The sequence below is a fragment of the Lepidochelys kempii genome, chromosome 1, assembly GCF_965140285.1.
Source record: "Lepidochelys kempii isolate rLepKem1 chromosome 1, rLepKem1.hap1, whole genome shotgun sequence".
In the NCBI taxonomy this organism is placed as follows: Eukaryota; Metazoa; Chordata; order Testudines; family Cheloniidae; genus Lepidochelys; species Lepidochelys kempii.
Genome location: NC_136380.1, coordinates 289,920,052 through 289,939,917, shown reverse-complemented (window position 1 = coordinate 289,939,917; position 19,866 = coordinate 289,920,052). Strand labels below are relative to the sequence as shown.

General features: G+C 39.6%; 1 protein-coding gene across 1 annotated transcript in view; it reads left to right on the top strand.

Moving 5' to 3' along the window:
• Positions 1-19,866, top strand: part of HMGA2 (high mobility group AT-hook 2) — a 161,335-nt gene that overhangs the window by 4,345 nt on the left and 137,124 nt on the right. The window contains exon 3 of the mRNA XM_073331445.1: positions 6,808-6,858. Within this exon, the coding sequence (XP_073187546.1) occupies positions 6,808-6,858 (51 nt within the window). The remainder of the gene's footprint in view (positions 1-6,807; positions 6,859-19,866) is intronic.

Sequence of the window (19,866 nt, the reverse complement as noted above, 5' to 3'; positions counted from 1 at the left end):
AACCTGTTAATAAATCTGAGTGATTTAAAATCATCATAAATTAGAAAAGACTTTTTTATTACACAAAACTATATATTATGCGGTTTAGTTATGTTCAGATCATTTTGGTGCATGTAGTCCCTTTTTAGTCTGAATTAAGAACGGAACAAGTTAATAGCACCTTTTCAATTTTCAGAGTTCACCAAGTAACTACTGTAACTAAGGCAAACTCTACAGAATGTTATGTATAATAAAATTTGACCAAGGGGCACATGTCTTATTTACTATTAAAAAATCTTTGATGTTTCCTTAAATATAAGTCTGATGGGTTTTTTTGTTTTTTTTAATTTTTGTGATGGAATGGTTGTTAAAATATGTATCTTGGGTAAGATGCACAAGTCTTTGTTAAATATGCCGAAGTGTAAAACAGTTGTAGAACTTTTAAAAATAAGTAAATCAATAAATAAAGTAAAAGCTTTGGGATCATGTTTCAACTAACAGTGTGTTGCCCTTTTTTAAAATAGATGTTGTAATATGACATTTGACACCTCAAAGTTTTTATTTTATACAATTTCTTTTCTGATAAATTTCCTCATAGTAAACCTGAATTGAAAAGTTTGCTCATTTAAAAACAAACAAAAACACATGGTTCAGTTGTTGTTGGTATCACTTTTTAAAATAATGAATTACAGTTGTAACTTTCTGACATATATATTAATTGAAGGTCCTCTATATCCTTTTCCAGTTCTCAAAGCCTTGCTTGTTAACATTGCTAAGACCCTATACATGTAAACTTGGTTGCTGTACATGCAGTTGAAAATTGCTGGAATTTCTATAGAATAGTGTGTGGCCTATGGTTTTCAAAGTGAACTCATTGAAATGTACTATAGTGTTCACAACATGTAAGATAAACGTACACCACTAGAACCCACAGAGCAGACGTGAGAAGGCACTCATGATTAATTGATCGGGTGTTCTCTTGCAGACCATTACACATAACAATTAAAAATGTATTACACAAACTGTCAGGGAGCTAAAAATACTCAGACAAGTATTGGAGCTTTGTTTTGTTATACTTTAAAAAGTAAATACCCTTAAATCACTTGAGGCACCATTTTCCGTGTGATCATGATTCTGTGGTGTATTTAAAATTTCTTGGTGTATGGTTTTTTTTTTTTTACTTGCAGAGCTTGTGTTTGGACTTAGTAAACTGGCCTTGGGGCATTTGAAAACAAACTGTGCTTGTTAGGAAATTAGCAATGTGAAACTTGACAATGCATGCAGAATGTTGCAAGACCAATTGGACAGCTAATAATGTAGTAATTACTCTAATTTCAGGTAATACACACATAAAAACTGACTTGCCTATAATACATATCTAGGCTTGGAAAGGTAGTTTTTTATCCCTAAATGTTTGTTGGTGAACGTTGATTTCACTGTTCACACAAAAATCAATGAAAAATATTTCCATCAATAATCATCAAAATGTATATATAGGCAAAGTAAGAAAAATGCTGCTTGATAACTGGAGTTTGATTTAAGGATATTTACTTTGCATAATTTGATGTGATCACAATTTGTGTTTGAACGGTCATAAAGCTTTATCTTTTTTAATCTCAATGTCTGCTGTCATTAAATAATTATTGTCTGACCCTCTCATAATTTCCTACAACCGAGAAAGTTTAAATTGATACAATTTTTTAAAAAAGGCTTAAAACCCATGATTTTGTGCAACAGTGAAAATTTAAATAGATGAAAATAAAAAAGGCTTAGAAACAAACCAATATCAGTCAAAATTATATAAAAATAGAATTTTACCAAGTTTATACATATTTATTACATATATTTATTAGATGAATACATCAGGTAAGCCTGCAATTTACAAAAAAACACCCCATCCTCTCAGTCGCTTTAATTTTCCACCAACAGTGAATGTGAATAACATATTAACAGATGACAAGTAGGAGACAGACACAAAAGGACTCTAATCACATTGTATTAGAGTGTTCAGAATTACTCTATCATTGGAGCTTATGTCTCTGAACAAGACCTGCTGTCATTCATTTAAACCAAAATTGGAGAATAAATGGAGGACTTCTCTTTTCTAAGGATTATATGTTTGACTTTGCAAAAAGGACAACATATTGACATCCCTCCATTATCTTCTTGGTTGCTCCATACCTATGTTTTATTTGTTAGACTGAGGTAGCACTGTTACCAGTACATCTCCATTTCCCTTATGCATTCAGGGCTTTTCTTTGTTTAAAGAACTATATTTGTGCTTGATAAAATTTCCCATATTTGGAATGAAGAAACGCGCTTTTGGAGTAAAACAATAGAAATAGTTGCTTTGTGCCATAACAGAAAACTTTAGAAATCCCAAGAAGTGCTCTTATGTCAAATTTACCTTCAATTTAAAAGTTTAGGTCCAGCTCAATAAAATAGAGTCATTTATTTTTCATTAGAATGAAATTAAATAACTCAAAAACATGAGTTGGAAAATGCACACTTTGCAAACAAAAGTTAGTGGTACTATTTGTATCTACACTTTGTCATATGCCTTCTATGAAGAGAGGTTTGTGTCTCTAAATTAAATAGTCGGGTGAAATCCTGGCCCTGTTTAAATCAGTGAGAGTTTTGCCACTGACTTCTTTGGGGCCATGATGTCACCCTAAGTTGGTTGATGAAAATCTAGTTGCCTTATGAGGAAAGGTTAAAAAAACTGGGCATGTTTAGCCTTGAGAACAGAAGATGGGGGGAGGGATAACCTGTTAACAGTCTTCAAATATATTGAAGGGCTCTTGTAAAGAGAACTGTGATCAATTGTTCTTCATGTCCACTGAAGGTAGGACAAGAAATAAGGGGCTTAATCTGGAGCATGGGAGATTTAGAGTAGATGTTAGGAAAAACTTTCTAACTGTAAGGGTGGTTAAGCTCTGGAGTAGCCTTCCAAGGGAGTTTGTGGAATCTGTATCACTGGAGGTTGTTAAGGACAGGTTAGACAAACCTGTCTGGGATGGTCTAGGTTTACTTGGTCCTGCCTCAGTGCAGGGGATTGGACTGGATGACTTCTTGAGGTCCCCTCCAGCCCTGCATTTCTATGATTCTATATGATGTATATTGTATATCTATATGAGGTCATTGCACCTAAAACATGGAGACTTCAGCCACTGAGATGTTTTCAGTAAGATGTGTCAGGCAGGACAACCTGTTTGGCGGTAAACTGGATAAATATGACATGGAAGCTGTAACAAGATTAGTCTGTTCAGTACTTCAGAGTTCTTTTATTATGGTTTTTAACAAAGTGACTTTAGTAGAGGGACACTTAATTGTGCAAGTTCTCTTGACTAGGTTTGACAACAGTGATCTTTGTTGAGAGAGCTATCAGTTACTCCAGCTAACCTATGCCTCTGACACATTTTATCTTGACATCTCAACAGATCATTTTGCAAAACAGAGTTCACAAGATATGGATTCTGTTGCATTTGTGTTTTTGCTTGACAATATATGGATGCCCGAAGAACACTTTATATCCATTCAATTATTTACACTCATCTTGTCTTGTTAATTGCCTTCAACTGTACAGTTTCAGTTTCTGCTTGGCATTGCCTACCCATAGACCAAGGAGGCACTGGTGGTGGGAAAGTCACACTCCATTTTTGCTGAGCCCCATACAGTGTGAGGTTATGAAGCAGCTTCAAGTTGCCTTGTGCTACCAAAGCTTAGATGAATTGCAGACCTTTCCATTGACTCTTAACTGTCTTTAATATGAAAAGGATTGAAATGGCAATTGTGATACATGAAAAATACCATTTTCTCAGACATGTTTTGTGCTCTAAAAGCTATTTAATTCAGTTCCACTCCCAAAATGTTTTATCACAGCAATTTATTGGTTATAATATTGCACATAAAAGTGTGTTAATTTTTAAAAAAGAAAAACACCCTTAAACTGCATATATGCTAACCTTCCCTCCCCTTGCTCAGCCCTTCTCTGTTTTATGTTCAGTGTTAAATGTTGTTGTATTATGTTATATAGAGCAAAGTCATGTCTCAGCATGTTGTGTCTTGTGCTGAGATATAACCCAACACAACACACCTTACTCTACATTGCATCAGAGGATTAAAAAGAAACAGCTTCCTTTGATTAAGCAGATATAAACTGCAGTGCGTAGCTGAGATCACTTGCAAGCTGCCGTCTAAATAATACTGTTTGTTATGTTTGGGAGGTTTGGTGTTCTCTCTAGATTTGTTCCTTACTCCAGACACAACAGTGTAATGAAAGCAAACAGCTAGCAGAGTAGTTAGATATTGCTCTAAATACAGTATCTATTCAAAAGGCAAAGTAGTGCTGTTGGGTTGATGTGTTTAACTTCTTGTTAATTAAATTTTACATTATTCCGCACAATTTAATTTATTTGACAGGATCACTGCTAAATAACTAGTCATGACACCAGGTATTTATATTAAGTGACAATACTGTGCTCCCAGAGTAAACTTGTGCTTTATTTGTCAAAATATTAATATTAATAATAATTATCCAAGTGAAAAAATTGAACTATGTTTCCTAGATTCCTTGTCTTTACTATCATATTTTTATCATTATTTTCCTTCTTGTTTGTTCAAGAAGTGTTTTGTCTTTGCCTTTTAGAGTAGAGATAAAATGTCCATTATGGAAGTCTTTGTCATTCATCTTCTGCAGTTTAGTCTATGGAAACCTTCCTGTTGCTTACAGCATCTCTCTGTACCAAAACATAATGAATTGGAATGCACTGCTGTTTTCCCAGCTCACCTCTGGGAAAGATTTGGTTTTGATAAGACCTATGGAAATGTTTTTCTTCTGACATGAGGTGGAAATCATATACAGCAGTAACATAGTGCCTTTCATTACAAAGGGTCCCGAAGCACTTTACAAACTGATATACAAACTATACACAGGGAACACTATTCACTACTGAAACGTAGCCACCTCTGGGGTGAAACAGATTGTTAACAGCACTCAGCCACACTGCATGACACTTTAGGACTGGAAATGAAGATTGATTATTCAAAGAAATCTGCATGTACTCTTTCCAGTCAAGCTACTTTATATAGTCTATGTCAATTTACTGGGATTTTTTAAGTTTGATTTCAAGACCAGGTTTGCTGTAGATCTGAACAAGTTCATGTTCATTTTTTTAAGGACATTGGCAGCATGATCTTATTTTTAAGAGGGGGATTTAAAAAAAGGAGGGGGATTGTTGGTCCTTTACTAAGATGTAAAGTGTTGATTTAGAACATTTTAAACTGATCCTTTCTTAAAAATTAATGCCTCAGATAGTTCAAACAATAACTATGTGTCTATTGGACATCATATACTAAAATTAATTTCTGTTTGCACTGTCTAGGTTATAAGGACATAATAATGAAGGGTTTGAAGGGAAACAAAAACCTCTTAAATAGCTAGAGAATACAGCAAATGTACTTCTTTAAAAAGTATTCTCATAAGAGGGTTTCACCTTACATGTAACACTGGTATAAACTGTTAAAGAGCAAGTTTACTCTTTTAACAAGTCTAAGTGATAATTTTGCCCTTTAGGAATGTGAATTTTATTTTTCACACATTTCTTCTTGCTGAGATTTATTTCAAGGTCATTTTACTGCACTTATAGTGTAGGGTTTATAGGGATTGGCCCCAGTACTTTCCCAGCTCTTTTTGTGGGATTCATTTTACATGACAAGGCATTACGCACATTTTACAGAGATATACCAATAAGTGATTTATGTAATGAGACAATTGACTCCTGAGGGGAAAGTCAAACACACAAACTGCTGTGAAGAAGCAATATATGAAAACACGTATGCACCAGGTATTCAAAAAACCTTGATTCTAAGGAATGATTATGCACATAGCGTGAAATCCTGGCCCCATAGAAGGGAGTTTTGCCATTGACTTGAGTTGGGCAAGGATTTCACCTGTAGTTCACCTACCTAACTACCATTATTATTAATCAGATATTGACATATGTATGGTGGACATACTTTGTCTGTAAGTAACAACATTTTATATGTAATTTTTTTATCCAAGGATTTCAAAGTTGCATTACAAAACTGGGTAAGTATATTTATCCCACAATCACTAAGCAAACTAATGACAGAGTCCTGAATAGAATCTGTGTTTTCTCTGTTTGAACTCTTTGCAGTAATTGCTAGGCCTTGCTTATATATTCTTTACATATTCTTACACGTCCTTTAAACTCTGAACATACCTTTCACCATTCCAAAATATGCCTTCATTTTAAGGGTTGAAGCAAATTCAACAGTAGGTGACCTAGAAATGGCACCTACTGTTGAAATTACTTCAACCCTTAAAATGAAAGCATATTTTGGAATGGTGAAAGGTATGTTCAGAGTTTAAAGGATGTGTTTGCACCTGAAAAGGAAAATGTTACTCAGAATCAGGAAAGTATCATTAAGTAGAAATACACACATGTTCAAGACGATATTCTTTGTCAAACATGCTGGTTTGCTTTCTGAACATTATCAATAGAGAAAAAACAGGCAGACTATTGCGAATAGTCCATCAGTTTTAAAGAAGTTTCCTTCCTTCTTGAAACAAACTATTCTTTTTACCCCACAAGAGGGGATTTTAGTATCTTTAAATCTATGCTATGAAATGTTAGAAAAAGGAATCTCAAGATTCAAGCCATAGGGGAGAGAGAGAGAGACTTAATGACACCCATCTAATCAGTAGATACATAATTATGGATCATATTACAAGAAATATGTTCCCAGTTACCAGCACTGCTAAATAATGTGGCTTACAAAATATGTTGTTTTTTCACTTTACAGAAAGCAGAAGCCACTGGAGAAAAACGACCCAGAGGCCGACCCAGAAAATGGGTAAGTATTCCATTTCCAACCATTTGATTTATTTTTCTGCTTTATAAAACATGTTTTAATGCCATTCTTTAGAAAAAGACTATTTCTATTTCATTTTTTTAAAAGAATGTCTCATTTCTTTCAGTTCTGTTGGGTCAACGAAAGGGTTAAGGCAGCAGACACGTTATCTCAGCTTCCTACCTTTAGACTCTGATAGTTTGCTCAAGACACTTTACTGCTAAATGTTTTCTGGCATTGAATACTCATGTGTCTCTTATCAGCATGAAAAGAGTCTCAACTCTTCCTTCAAAAAAAAGAGTAACAATGAGATAACTTGTTCCGTAATTGAGTAACAAAGGTTAAAGGAGGTATTATCAGGCATCAGAAAGTGATTATGAAAGGTGATAAAATTCAAATGCAGTGTGTACAAGATAAAGTTAAAAAAACAAAACCTCTTTGTCTCTTTAGTAATGGTTCACAGTCCCTGGGAAACAGAGTACATTTTCCCCCCAAAATCCTTAAAAGGAACAAAAATAAATGTTGGGTAACTTGCACCAAATGTTTTCCCTGTCTGGGCCAGCTGTATACCTCACATAGAATAGGTGATTTGTTATATTTTTCATTTGTCTTGCTATTAAATTTTAAAATATTGCTCTTTCACACTGCTATTGGCTCCCTGGATGTTGATGTCAGAGACAAATGCATTTTTGGAAAGTGCCCTTGATCTTCTTGTCATACAGATTTCTGGTCGCTTGGAGTCTAGAAATTCAGTGTTCAGTTGTTGAGTACTTCTTGTATGCATCCTTTTTTACTTCTCTCCCTTTCAAAAAGAAAGTGATGAGAATGTCACCTGAAAAGCATCTATAGGTGTTAATGGGAGAAATTGAAGGTGTAACCATATGTTCCATAATAAATTCTCTATCTAGTTTTCCTTCTCCCATTACCTTTAACTTCTACACTTCTGTCCTCTATTTTTTTCTATACTTCTTTTTCCTACCTCATCTCTTCTTCATTCCTTTATTATGTTCCTTCTTCTCTTCCCTCATCTTCATGTTGTCATTTCCCCTCCATTAGCTCATCCTTTCCCTTTCCAATATATATTAAGACTGTTGTCAAGACATCCAGGCTTCCTAGAGCTAAAACAGCACCACCGGAAGCTTATAACTACAACTGATGTTCCCCAAAGTGTCAGCAGCTAAGCGCAAGAGAGGAGGGATGGCTGTAACATACACTATAAAAATAGTCCTATTGTGGTCCAGTGATAAAAGTGCCTGAGGATCTTCCTCTAATATTGTGGAGAAAATCAGACAGTCATATACAGTATATACTATACATGTCTACAGTATTTAGACTAGGCAAATTCTTTGTATACAGAGAAGAAGCCCATTGGCATTAGGAGATTAGATGGTTTATAAAAACTTACATGAATTGGTAACCTTCTCAAAGGTGGCTTGCATAAGACAAACACTAAATAGCTCAGTAAAACGTTTAGCGATTACTGTCAGTTTCCTTATAAGGTTGTCTAGAGTTTACTAGGGCCTGAGATTGTATATGTGGATGCTAACTGAACTTGTCTAATCCTCATATTGGGTGCAGTCCCCAGGGAGGCAAAATGAATGGCTGTTTTACAAGAATAATTTATAACATGCAAGCCATCTATATAGGTTTGGTATATGTGGTTGTAGGCAGAAGGTTGTTAACTCCGTGGGAATGGAAAGTGTCACAGTCTGTGGTGCTAAGAGGTGCACCATCCAAGGCATTGTATCTGGAGATTAAGAGGTTTCTTCTCTGAAAAGAAAAAAAGGGGTATTTTTGTTATAGTCGGCATATTACACTTTGGTTTGTGTAGCTTATGCTGGCAAGAGCGAGCAGGCAGTAGCAACAAAGAAATAAATACAGTACAGTTGTTTGGGTGAAAAAATTGAACTGCAGAAATAAATTCTTGACTATCCCATAGAGGCAGTCTTCACTTTGCAACAGTTTAATGCTTTCCAACAATGTCACTCATTTCCTTGAAATTATGGAGTATTTTAAAGCCCTGCAGTATTTTCTTATTGCAAATATCAGAAACAGAATCCTTTACCCATTCACTACTGTACTGGATGGTTGTTTTTTTAGTGAATTTTAGAAATAATATATGAGCTTGCACCTAACAATGGGATAAAGTTGTAGACATTGGGAAATATAAGTGCCATTTTCTCTCTCCTGCTTTTCTTTTTTCCAGCATGAGTCAGGCTTGTGGGCTCCTCTTTACATGTGGTAAAATGGAGAGTCATATCACATTTTATACATGAAAAAATATTGTTAAATTATTAGGAGCCATTATCATACCAACAACTTTTAAACAGTATATGCGGTGGAAATCAGTGAGGGATTCTACCTAAAAACAGAGGGTCATGGCATAATAGGGCCCACTGTGTTTTAACATCTAGCTCAGTGGGTCTCAAACTTTTTTACTGATGACCGCTTTCATATCACAAGCCTCTGAGTGTGACCCCCCCCCAATAAATTAAACACACTTTTTAATATATTTAACACCATTATAAATGCTGGAGGCAAGCGGGGTTTGGGGCGGAGATTGACAGCACACGACCCCCTATGTAATGACCTCGTGACCCCCTGAGAGGTCTCGACCCCCAGTTTGAGAATACCCGATCTAGCTTCTGTTTAGAAAACACCCCTTTTTATCACATGAATTTAATTAGGGTTTTTAAAGTACATTAGTGGTTATTTTCTTTGTTAATCTAGTACGTTTGTAGCAAGCATTACTTTAAACAGTTATGTATCAATTAAAATAAGGAATGCGTAGATTTCCTTTGTGTTTGTGGGGGGGCAAGAAATTGTATAGGACGGATATTTTTCTAAGTTTGTAACCTATTTTTGTGAGTTTAGAGGATTTGTGTCATATGTTGTTCATCAAATTGTAAAGTATTATTTCTGCTGTTTCCTTCAATATGCACATCCAGAAACAAACTAGCTAACAGCCTTCTGTAGAATTCTGGTAGCCAATCTTTCTGCCAGTTCAAATTAAGTATTTAATATTTGTGACTCACAATTTTTTTTAGAAGAGGGACTAAATCTAGTTGACTATGAATGTATAAAACCTGGAGAAAAAAGCTGAAGTGAAGAGAGTGGAAACCTGATTTACCAGAAGTGTACAATAAAGCAAGTTATATTTTTAATAAAATAATGTGTATTTGAAAAATAGTCCAAGAAGATAAGATCGTTGTCTGTTGAACGAACTATAAAGAGTGAGTGGCTCTATAGGAAATATATATTTGGTTATAAAGAAAAGCCACCCACATTTAGAATTAATTGATTAAAAGCACTGAAGATAATAAAGAAGAAACAGATGGGAACCATCATATTTGGAATCAGAAATTCAGTTTCAGTTGTAGTAGACCCCATCTGTCACCACAAGTTGCTGGACATATGTATATAGTACAATAACATTTTTGGGGGGAGAAAATCCTATTATTTTACTGATGAAAAAAAATTTCTTTGTGTACTTGTTACTCTTTAATTTTAGAAATTTTGATACAGGGATATGATCTAGGTTCTTTGATGCCAGTGGAACATGCAGACGAAGCAACCTGGCTTTTTATTAGGAGAATTACTATTGTATGTGTCATAGATGTTCACAGCAATTTACAGAGATAATAAAGACATAAGGCCCCATTGAAGTTTGCCATGGTCTTCAGTGGGGCCAGGATTTCATCTGTGTAGCCTAATCCTACTCACACTGGACTCAGTGAGAAACAGGAGTAGGTCTCCATTGCCATGTCCCAAGGAGCTTACACTTTAAACTTCCACATTTTTTACATTTGTGTAAGGCTAGTAACCTGACTGAAGTACTGTGTTGGGGCAGGAGCGGAACGGAGACTGAATAAGCAGTTATAATACAATTCATTCCAATGGATCATATTGAAAAGTCCTGGAAATTTCACAGACTTCTGGTGCTCTCAAACTTCAGTTTAATGGCGAAACCTGAAACCTCATTCTGATGATGATGCTTTAAAAGGGTATTTAGGTTTGTCTTTCTTTTTTTCCCCTCCAGATTGCTTTTTAGCATTGTCTGATTTCACCCCCATGTTGTTTAAACAGAAACACAACTTTTCAAAAGCACATAAAATAGCCAGGCATATTCCAAAGCTCAATATGCAGATGTTATAACTTTCTAAGGGGTCTGGAGTTGATGTGGGTAAGTGACTGACATAATGATATAATAGTATGAAACTATCTGGTAATGGATTGTGCAGAGGAGGGACAAAACTCCAACTATAGCTTGCTGATGTAAGCAGTGTCAGGATGAGCTCCACCCTGACATCTGGTGGTGAGGTGTGGCAAGTTGTGGAAAAGAACTTCAGGGGCTGATCTCATTTGCATAGGCACACCCACCACGCCTAGAATGAGACCATAGCTGCCCAAATGGTCACTTTGGCTGCTGTGGGATCCCCAGTGTCTCTGTTATTGGGGCAGGAAGAATAAATTGTTATTACCCTGATTATGGGAACTGTGCTTGGAACTGTACGTGGCCTTTTGTTACGATGGAGGGATTCACCATCATCTAAGTAGCACTCGCTAGGCAAGGGTCATGGGTTCCAAAACTGTGTGAATGGAGAGAGGCTGGGGACAAGTATTAATACTTGGTGGCATGGGCCCCTTGGTGAGGGCCTTACATGCTGATTGCACTTCCTCCTCTCTCCACTGTGGAATATCAGAGCTAATTTTGATTTCATTAGAAGTCTAGTTATAGGCTGCTGAGCTCACTTTGGGCTGACCATGCACCAGCACTGGGGCTCCCCTACTACAAGCTGAATTCACCTAAGAGCTGAAATCACTGAGTGTTGTGTTAAGTAGTGGGGGAGCCTGGAGATATATTGTGGAGCAGTTTGCGGGACGGCTGGTGAAGCAGTTCGACACGGAGCAGTGTGTGGATGGCAGGAGCTGCTTGTGGGCCGTGGAGCTGAGCGAAGGAGTTTGTGGGGCGGCTGGCGGAGCGGAGGACAGCTGAGCGAAGGAGTTCGTGGGGCGGCTGGTGGAGCGGAGCGCAGCTGAGCGAAGGAGTTTTTTGGGGCGGCTGGCGGAGCGGAGCGGAGCGCCGCTATGGAGCTATGGGGCGGTCAGCTTCAGATCACGTAAGGTGCCTCTTACCCCCATCCCATTTCCACCCAGGTTGGGAGGTAAAGCTCCGCCGATAAGCTTTCGAACTCTGGGGCTGCCCTGACCAGGGACAGAGACTTTTGGGGCATTGGACTTTTGGGGTTGCTGGACTCAAGAACCAAAGGGAAAAGGGCATGCCCCAATTTGCCTGGGGTGGGGTTGTTTTTGCTCATGGGTTGTGTTATGAATCCGGTTGGTGGTGTTTCCCCAACATAATGCCACATTGTTTCTCTCTGTTATTAAAAGACTTTTGCTACACTCAGACTATGTGCTTGCGAGAGGGGAAGTATTGCCTCTTGGAGGCGCCCAGCGGGGGTGGTATATATTTGTCCCAGGTCACTGGGTGGGGGCTCGAGCCAGTTTGCATTGTGTTATTGGAATGGAACCCCTAGATATTGAACCCGGCCCTTGTTGCTGCCAACTCTGACGGGCAGAAGGGTTACACTTATAACAACAGAGGGGGAGTAGTTAATTTCTAAGCACAGTACGTGCGCAAACACACACACACACAACCATTGAAACACAAATTGGTAGCGATAAAACAAACAGAACTAAACTCCATTTTCCTATGCAAGGGTTTAAGCTAATTTTAACATGCTTAGTGGACAAGTCTATGTTTCTGAAGTTTAAGGGTGTAATCCTATGCCCAGTGAAGTCAATGGAAGTTATGCCATTGACTTCAGTAGGGCCAGGATTTCACCTTAAATGCTGAAAATTAGAGTAAGAGGTACAAAACTGTTTTAAAAAAAGTGAAGAAAATGATTTGTAGCTGATAGCTTTTTCTCCAAATTGTACAAATACATTAGAAGCAAGAGGAAGACCAAGGACAGAGTAGGCCCATTAATGAATGAGAGGGGAAAAACAGTAACAGAAAATGTGGAAATGGCAGAAGGGATAAATGACTTTTTTGTTTCCGTTTTCATTAAAAAGTTTTGTAGCAATTGGACATCTAACTTAATGAATGCCAGTGAAAATGAGGTAGGATCAGAGGCTAAAATAGGGAAAGAACAAGTTAAAAATTACTTAAACTTAGTTAGATGTCTTCAAGTCACCAGGTCCTGATGAAATACATCCTAGAATACTCAAGGAGCTGACTGAGGAGATAGCTGAGCCATTAGCAATTATCTTCAAAAAGTCATGGAAGACAGGAGAGATTCCAGAGGACTGGAAAAGGGCAAATATAGTGCCCATCTATAAAAAGGGGAATAAAGACAACCTAAGGAATTACAGACCAGTTAGCTTAATTTCAGTACCCAGAAAGATAATGGGGAAAATAATTAAGCAATCAATTTGCAAACACCTAGAAGATAATAAGGTGATAAGTAACAGTGACCAGGGATTTGTCAAGAATAAATCATGTCAAACGAACCTTATAGCTTTCTGTGACAGGGTAACAAGCTGTGTGGATGAGGAGAAGCAGTAGATGTGGTATATCTTGACTTTAGTAAGGCTTTTAATACCATCTCACATGACCTTCTCATAAACAAACTAGGGAAATACAGCCTAGATAAAGCTACTATACAGTGGGTGCATAACTGATTGGCAAACTGTTCCAAGAGAGTAGTTATCAGTGGTTCACAGTCAAGCTGGAAGGGCATATCAAGGGAGGTCCTGCAGAGATCTGTTCTGGGTCTGGTTCTGTTTAATATCTTCATCAATGATTTAGATCAATGGTGGGCAACATTTGAGCCGCACGTGGCCTGTCAGGGTAATCTACTAGAGGGCAACGAGACAGTTTGCTTACATTGACTGTCCATGGGCATGGCTGCCTGCAGCTCCAAGTGGCCACGGTTCACTGTTCCCAGCCAATGGGAGCTGCAAGAATCGGCAGCCAGCATGTCCCTGCGGCCTGCACCCCTTCCCGCAGCTCCCATTGGCCGAGAACAGCGAACGTCTATGTAAATAAACTGTCTCGCAGCCCACCAGTGGGCCTGCGTGCCCTGACGGGCCGCGTGCTGCCCGCATGCTGCAGGTTGCCTACCACTGATTTAGATAATGGAATAGAGTGTACACTTATACAGTTTGCAGATGATACCAAGCTGGGAGGGGTTGCAAGTGCTTTGGAGGACAGGATTAAAATTCAAAATGATCTAGACAAACTGGAGAAATGGTCTGAAGTAACTAGGATGAAATTCAATAAGGGCAAATGCAAAGTACTCCACTTAGGAAGGAACAATCTGTTGCACATATAAAAAATGGGAAATGACTCTCCTAGGAAGGAGTACTGTGGAAAGGGCTCTGGGGCTCACAAGCTAAATATGAGTCAACAGTGTAACACTGTTGAAAAAAAAAGCAAACATCATTCTGGGATGTATCAGCAGGAGCACTGTAAGCAAGACATGAGAAGTAATTCTTCCGCTCTACTCCATGCTGATTGCGCCTCAACTGGAGTACTGTGTCCAGTTCTGGGGGCCACATTTCAGGAAAGATGTGGACAAATTGGAGAAAGTGTAGAGAAGAGCATTTTGCCAAAAATGATTAAAGGTCTAGAAAACATGACCTATGAGGGAAGATTGAAAAAACTGGGTTTGTTTAGCCTGGAGAAGAGAAGACTGAAGGGGGACATGATAACAAAGTTTTCAAGTACATAAAAGGTTATTACAAGGAGGAAGGAGAAAAAGTGTTCTCATTAACTTCTGAGGATAGGACAAGAAGCAATGGGCTTAAATTGTAGTAAGGACGGTTTATGCTGACCATTAGGAAAATATTCCTAACTGTCAGGGTGGTTAAGCACTGGAATAAATTGCCTAGGGAGGCTGTGGAATCTCTGACATTGGAGATTCTTAAGAGCAGGTTAGACAAGCACCTGTCAGGGATGGTCTAGATCAGGAATCTCAAACTCAAATCATCATGAGGGCCACATGAGGACTAGTACATTGGCCTGAGGGCCGCACCACTGACACTTTTTCATATAAAGATACAAAAGCCCCCTCCTCTGACCCGGACCCGCCCCCACTCCACCCCTTCCATGAGGCCCCGCCCCTACCCTGCCTTTTCCCACCGCTTCCCCACCCCCATTCCAACCCCTTCCCCAAATCCCTGCCTCTGCCCCGCCTCTTCTGTGCCTCCTCCCCTGAGCACGCGGCTCCCCGCTTCTCCCCCCTCCCTCCTGGAAAGTGCTAAGTGCTGCCAAACAGCTGTTTGGCAGCGGGAAGCACCTGTACATAGGCAGAGGAGCAGGGATGGGGCGCGCTGGGGGGTGGGGGAAGGGGGCTGGCGGGTGAAGGGAGCTTGGTGGACACAGGAAATAACTCTGGGGGTTTGGTGGGGGGAGCTTGGCGGGCTGCAGCAAATAACTCCGCGGGCCTTGAGTTTGAGATCCCTGGTCTAGAAAAATAATACTTAGTCTTGCCTTGAGTGCATCAGACTCAACTAGAAGGCCTCTCGAGTTCCCTTCCAGTCCTCTACTTCTAGGATTCTCCAGATTCCATCACAGTGCAGTTTGAAGTGGCTGAGATATCAAACATTAACCTTGAGATTTATTAGTAGTAAGATTTATTATTTATTATTATAGTAGTATTTGTATTAGTATTAATGTAGTTCCAGAGTTCCCGAACAGGATCAGGGTCCCATTGCTCTAGACACTGTAGAAATACATATGAAAATACAATCTAACGGAAACATTAGATCAGCCATTAGTGTAGTTGAGCTGTTATAATAACTAGGGTCTCTCTAAACCATAATTTAAGCAGAACTTCTGTCTTGGTCTGGTCTTGTTGAGCAGGGGTGGGCAAACTTTTTGGCCCGAGGGCCACATCTGGGAATAGAAATTGTATGGCAGGCCATGAATACTTACAAAATTGGGGGTGGGGTGCGGGAGGGGATGATGGCTCTGGTTGGGGGTGCGGGCTCCGGAGTGGGGCCAGAAATGAGGAGTTCAGGATGCGGAAGGCGGCTCCAAGCTAGGGCGGGGGAGTGGGGTGTGTGGGGGGAGTGAGGGCTCTGCCTCGGGATGCGGGCTCTGGGGTGGGGCTGGGGATGAGGGGTTTGAGGTGCAAAAGGGTGCTCTGGGCTGGGACCGAGGGGTTCAGAGGGCGGGAGGGGGATCAGGGCTGGGGCATGGGATTGGGGCGCAGGGAGAGTCTCGGGGGTGCAGGCTCTAGGCGGCGCTTACCTCAAGCGGCTACCGGAAACAACGGCATGTCCCTTCTCCGGTTCCTATGTGAGGCAAGGCGCGGCCTGGTGGCTCTGCACGCTGCCCCGTCCACAGGCAAGGCCCCTGCAGCTCCCATTGGCTGTGGTTCCTGGAAAATGGGAGCTGCAGGGGGTGGGATGCAGAGTGGAGGCCCCTGGCTGCACCTGCGCATAGGAGCTGGAGGCGTTGCTTCTGGGAGCCATGTGGTGCAGCCCCTGACCCTGCTCCCTGGCTGGAGTGCCGGAGGGGGCCATGCTGCTGCTTCTGGGAGCCGCGTGGAGCAGCCCTCGACCCTGCTTCCCGGCTGGAGCACCTGAGTGGGTCAAGCCCCAGACCCTGCTTCCCAGTGTGAGCTCGAGGGCAGGATTAAAACAGCTGGCAGGCTGGATCTGGCCTGTGGGCCGTAGTTTGCCCACTCCTGTTGTCGAGCCTTATGAATGAATCAGTGCAGGCAAGACTACTGCCTGTGGACGGTCATCATTTTAGTCACCTAAAGATCTTGGATGGGCTTTCAGAGCTATAGTGGTCAGACTAATTACCACTGTCCTCACAATTCCTAAACTGAAAGTGTAGACAAATGACATGAAGTCAAGTTACATGAAGAACAAGTTAAAAGTCTTAGAAAGCATCATATTTATTTCTGTCGTTTCCAAACAGGATGATCTGCAAAAAGTATAATCTCTCAAAAGGCTAGAATGATTGCAAAAGCAAGTTATCCAGCAACCTTTAAGATTATCTCTAATTACTGGTGAATTTTTAAAGATTCATAATTTTGCCATTTAATTATTTTCTTTCCATTTGACATTCTGGAGAAGGAAAAGAACTTCTCCATGCTGGAAGCCAATGAATGGAAAACATGCCTTAAAAACATGTTCATTCTGCCTTGGATACATTTAGAGAGGTGTATGCGTCTTCATTTCTGTACAAGCTTTGGCTTGGTCGAAGATAAGGTTCAAATAAAGGATTTTGTATGGAGCCAAATTCTTGCCAGTATAAGTGGGTGTAACTCTATGGATGGCAATGGAGTTCTGCCCATTTATACCAGTAGAGAATTTGATCCTAGATCTTTATGTCCTACAGTTAGGGCATGTCTACACTTAAAATGCTGCTTCAGCGCAGCTGCACCATGCATTGGCGCAGCTGCACCACTCAAGCGCCAACATAGTGCTGTCTACACGGAGGGTTAGGTTGGTATTTTTCACATCCCTGAGCGACGCAGTTGTAGCGATATAGGTCTGTAGCGTAGACCAGACCTTAACAAGGGCTTTGATTTATATTATCAAAAGGGTAGTTCACTGTTGCCCTCTATGCCAGAATGGGGTAACACAAGATGTCCAAGTTAGCCAAAGAGCAAAACTTTGTATTTCTATAGCATCTTCTATCTGAGCTTCTCAAAGCATTCATAGTCATTAAAGGGAAACTGTCAACTCAGATTGGCCCCAAACAGCAAATATTCATGGTTGAAAGTGAGGGAAATGCAATATGTAAGGAAACCGTATCAATAGTGAAAAGTAAATTGACATTTTAAATATTTATTTTTTATAATTTCAGGTATTATTAGTAGCATAGGTAAGAAAGTGTATTTAAAAATGATTTTTCATTTGACAGTATCCCTTAATTTTCATAGTACGTCCTGTCAGGGACGTAAGTATTCCTGCATCCCCTTTTTATATTTGGGAAAACAAATTCAGGAGCTATATTGCCAAAAGGGTAGCACACTTTTTCTGAGGGCATTTTGTTCCTGCAGTATGTGCAGCCACAGTTCAGTTGAAGGTACAGTTCTAACTACTTGTGTCTCTAAGGACCTGACTGTACAAATCAGTTAGGTAGAGGTACAAGCACTCAGATTTGCTCCTGCAGTTCAGTTTTTTGCCGTGAAAATTTTGTGGGTATAAAAGGAGCTGTTGAGCCTTAGCCCATTGAAAATGCATTCCATAGAGGCTAGGAGCCCAGATTTTAAAAGACATTTAGGTATCTAACTTCCATTGAAATAAATGGGAGCTATGCAGCTAAATACCTTTAGAAATTTGGCCCTAAGTGTCTTGCCCAGGGTCACATAGGAAATCTTTGGAAGAGACAGGAATAGAACTCTGATTTCCTGACACTTGCCTTGTATCATAGGAAGGTTGTCCTTTCCTGGTAGCTTTCACTTGGCTACAGGTTAGTTGATGGAGGGAAGCACACATTTGAATTGTTTCCCAAACCAATGCATCTGCTTGTTTCCAATTCCTATAGGCTAACGATGCACCCAGCACATGTCTAGCTGTCAGGACAATGACGTAGGGAGGACTTGGAAGGGCCTTGCATACTCTTTATGTACAAGATGGATGAGGGAGTGTCAGGAACAGCGTGAGTTTCTGTAACTGGGCTCTATTTTCTATTTTTCTAGTTTCTAGTTTCTTTCTGACAGAAGTGTGAATCCTAGTGAACTTATCTCCTTCTTACGTCTTCATTGCATATATAACTCCTTCATTTGTCTTTTAAAATAAGAAATACAATCATCAAATCTAACTGCATAATTCATTAAATGTTTTGAATGTAAGTAATCTATTTTGTTGAGACATAAGCTGATTTTTGCTACAGACACTGGACATGTCCAGTTAAAGGCTTCCCACCAGAGCTGGCGCTAGGCATAAGCAGACTATGCAATTGTTTAGGGGTCCTGAGCAGCTCAAGGGGGCCCCCTGTTTGCTTTTTTAAATATTAGTTTCATAAGAACTTGCCTGTGTTAGTATTTTACTCATTTTAAAAACTATATGTTTTCAAAAAGATCCGAAAATAAACACTCCAGGATCAGCTTAGTTTATTAATATATGTTGGGGACATGACGGGAAATATTCCTGATTAAGACCCCCAATGGGCTAGCACCTCCACTGCCTCCCACTTCAGAAATAAAAAAGTCAACACCTTACACCCTTGAGTATATGGGGGTTGGGGGGAAACCTGACACAATGAATGGAATACCATGTGTAAAAGTGTCATCTGATGGTTAGGCTGAGAGTCAGGACTCCTGGATTCTCTTCCAGTTATATTACTCTCTATGTGGTATGGGGGAAGCCACTTAATTCCTCTGTGCCCAGTGCTCATTTACACTATGGCCTCTTGCGGTAATGATAATTTCCTCCCATTTTATACTGCTAGAGTGTTGATGCTTAGTGTAAATGAAAATAAAACCTTCTGTGCTTAAATTCACCCATCTGAAATAAGGAGTTTGATAATACTTATTAACTGTGATGCTTTAGGCCTGATTCTGCGTTCTTTACTACCCAAATAGGAGATCTGGATGCAATGCAGGTTTGAGTCTCTTCCGATGGTTTTGGGATACTTAATGTTTGGAAAATGGTTTGAGGTCCTTGAATGAAATCATTGCATGCCGTAAGTGCAAGAATTATTATTATTTCCTTTCCCTTAATCATAGGACAAAGCTTTGCTTCATATTGAAATTCAGCATTATATTTTAGTTTCAGTACAGGATTTTCAACAAGAAAGGGGGCTGCTCTCATTAAATACAAGCACCTGATTCAGGAAAACTACTTTTTATACCAACAATAATGTACTTCATATGTGTCTTTAGTAGGCATTGCCCATTTATATTCACGTCTACACTCAAATTTGGTACAGGTTCAAATTAAAAAAGTGTGAGGAACCCAGCACATTTACAATAGAGTGATTATTTTTTCCTTTTTGCAACCTATGTGCAATGTTCTTTAGATCTTAAAAGAAAAATAAAA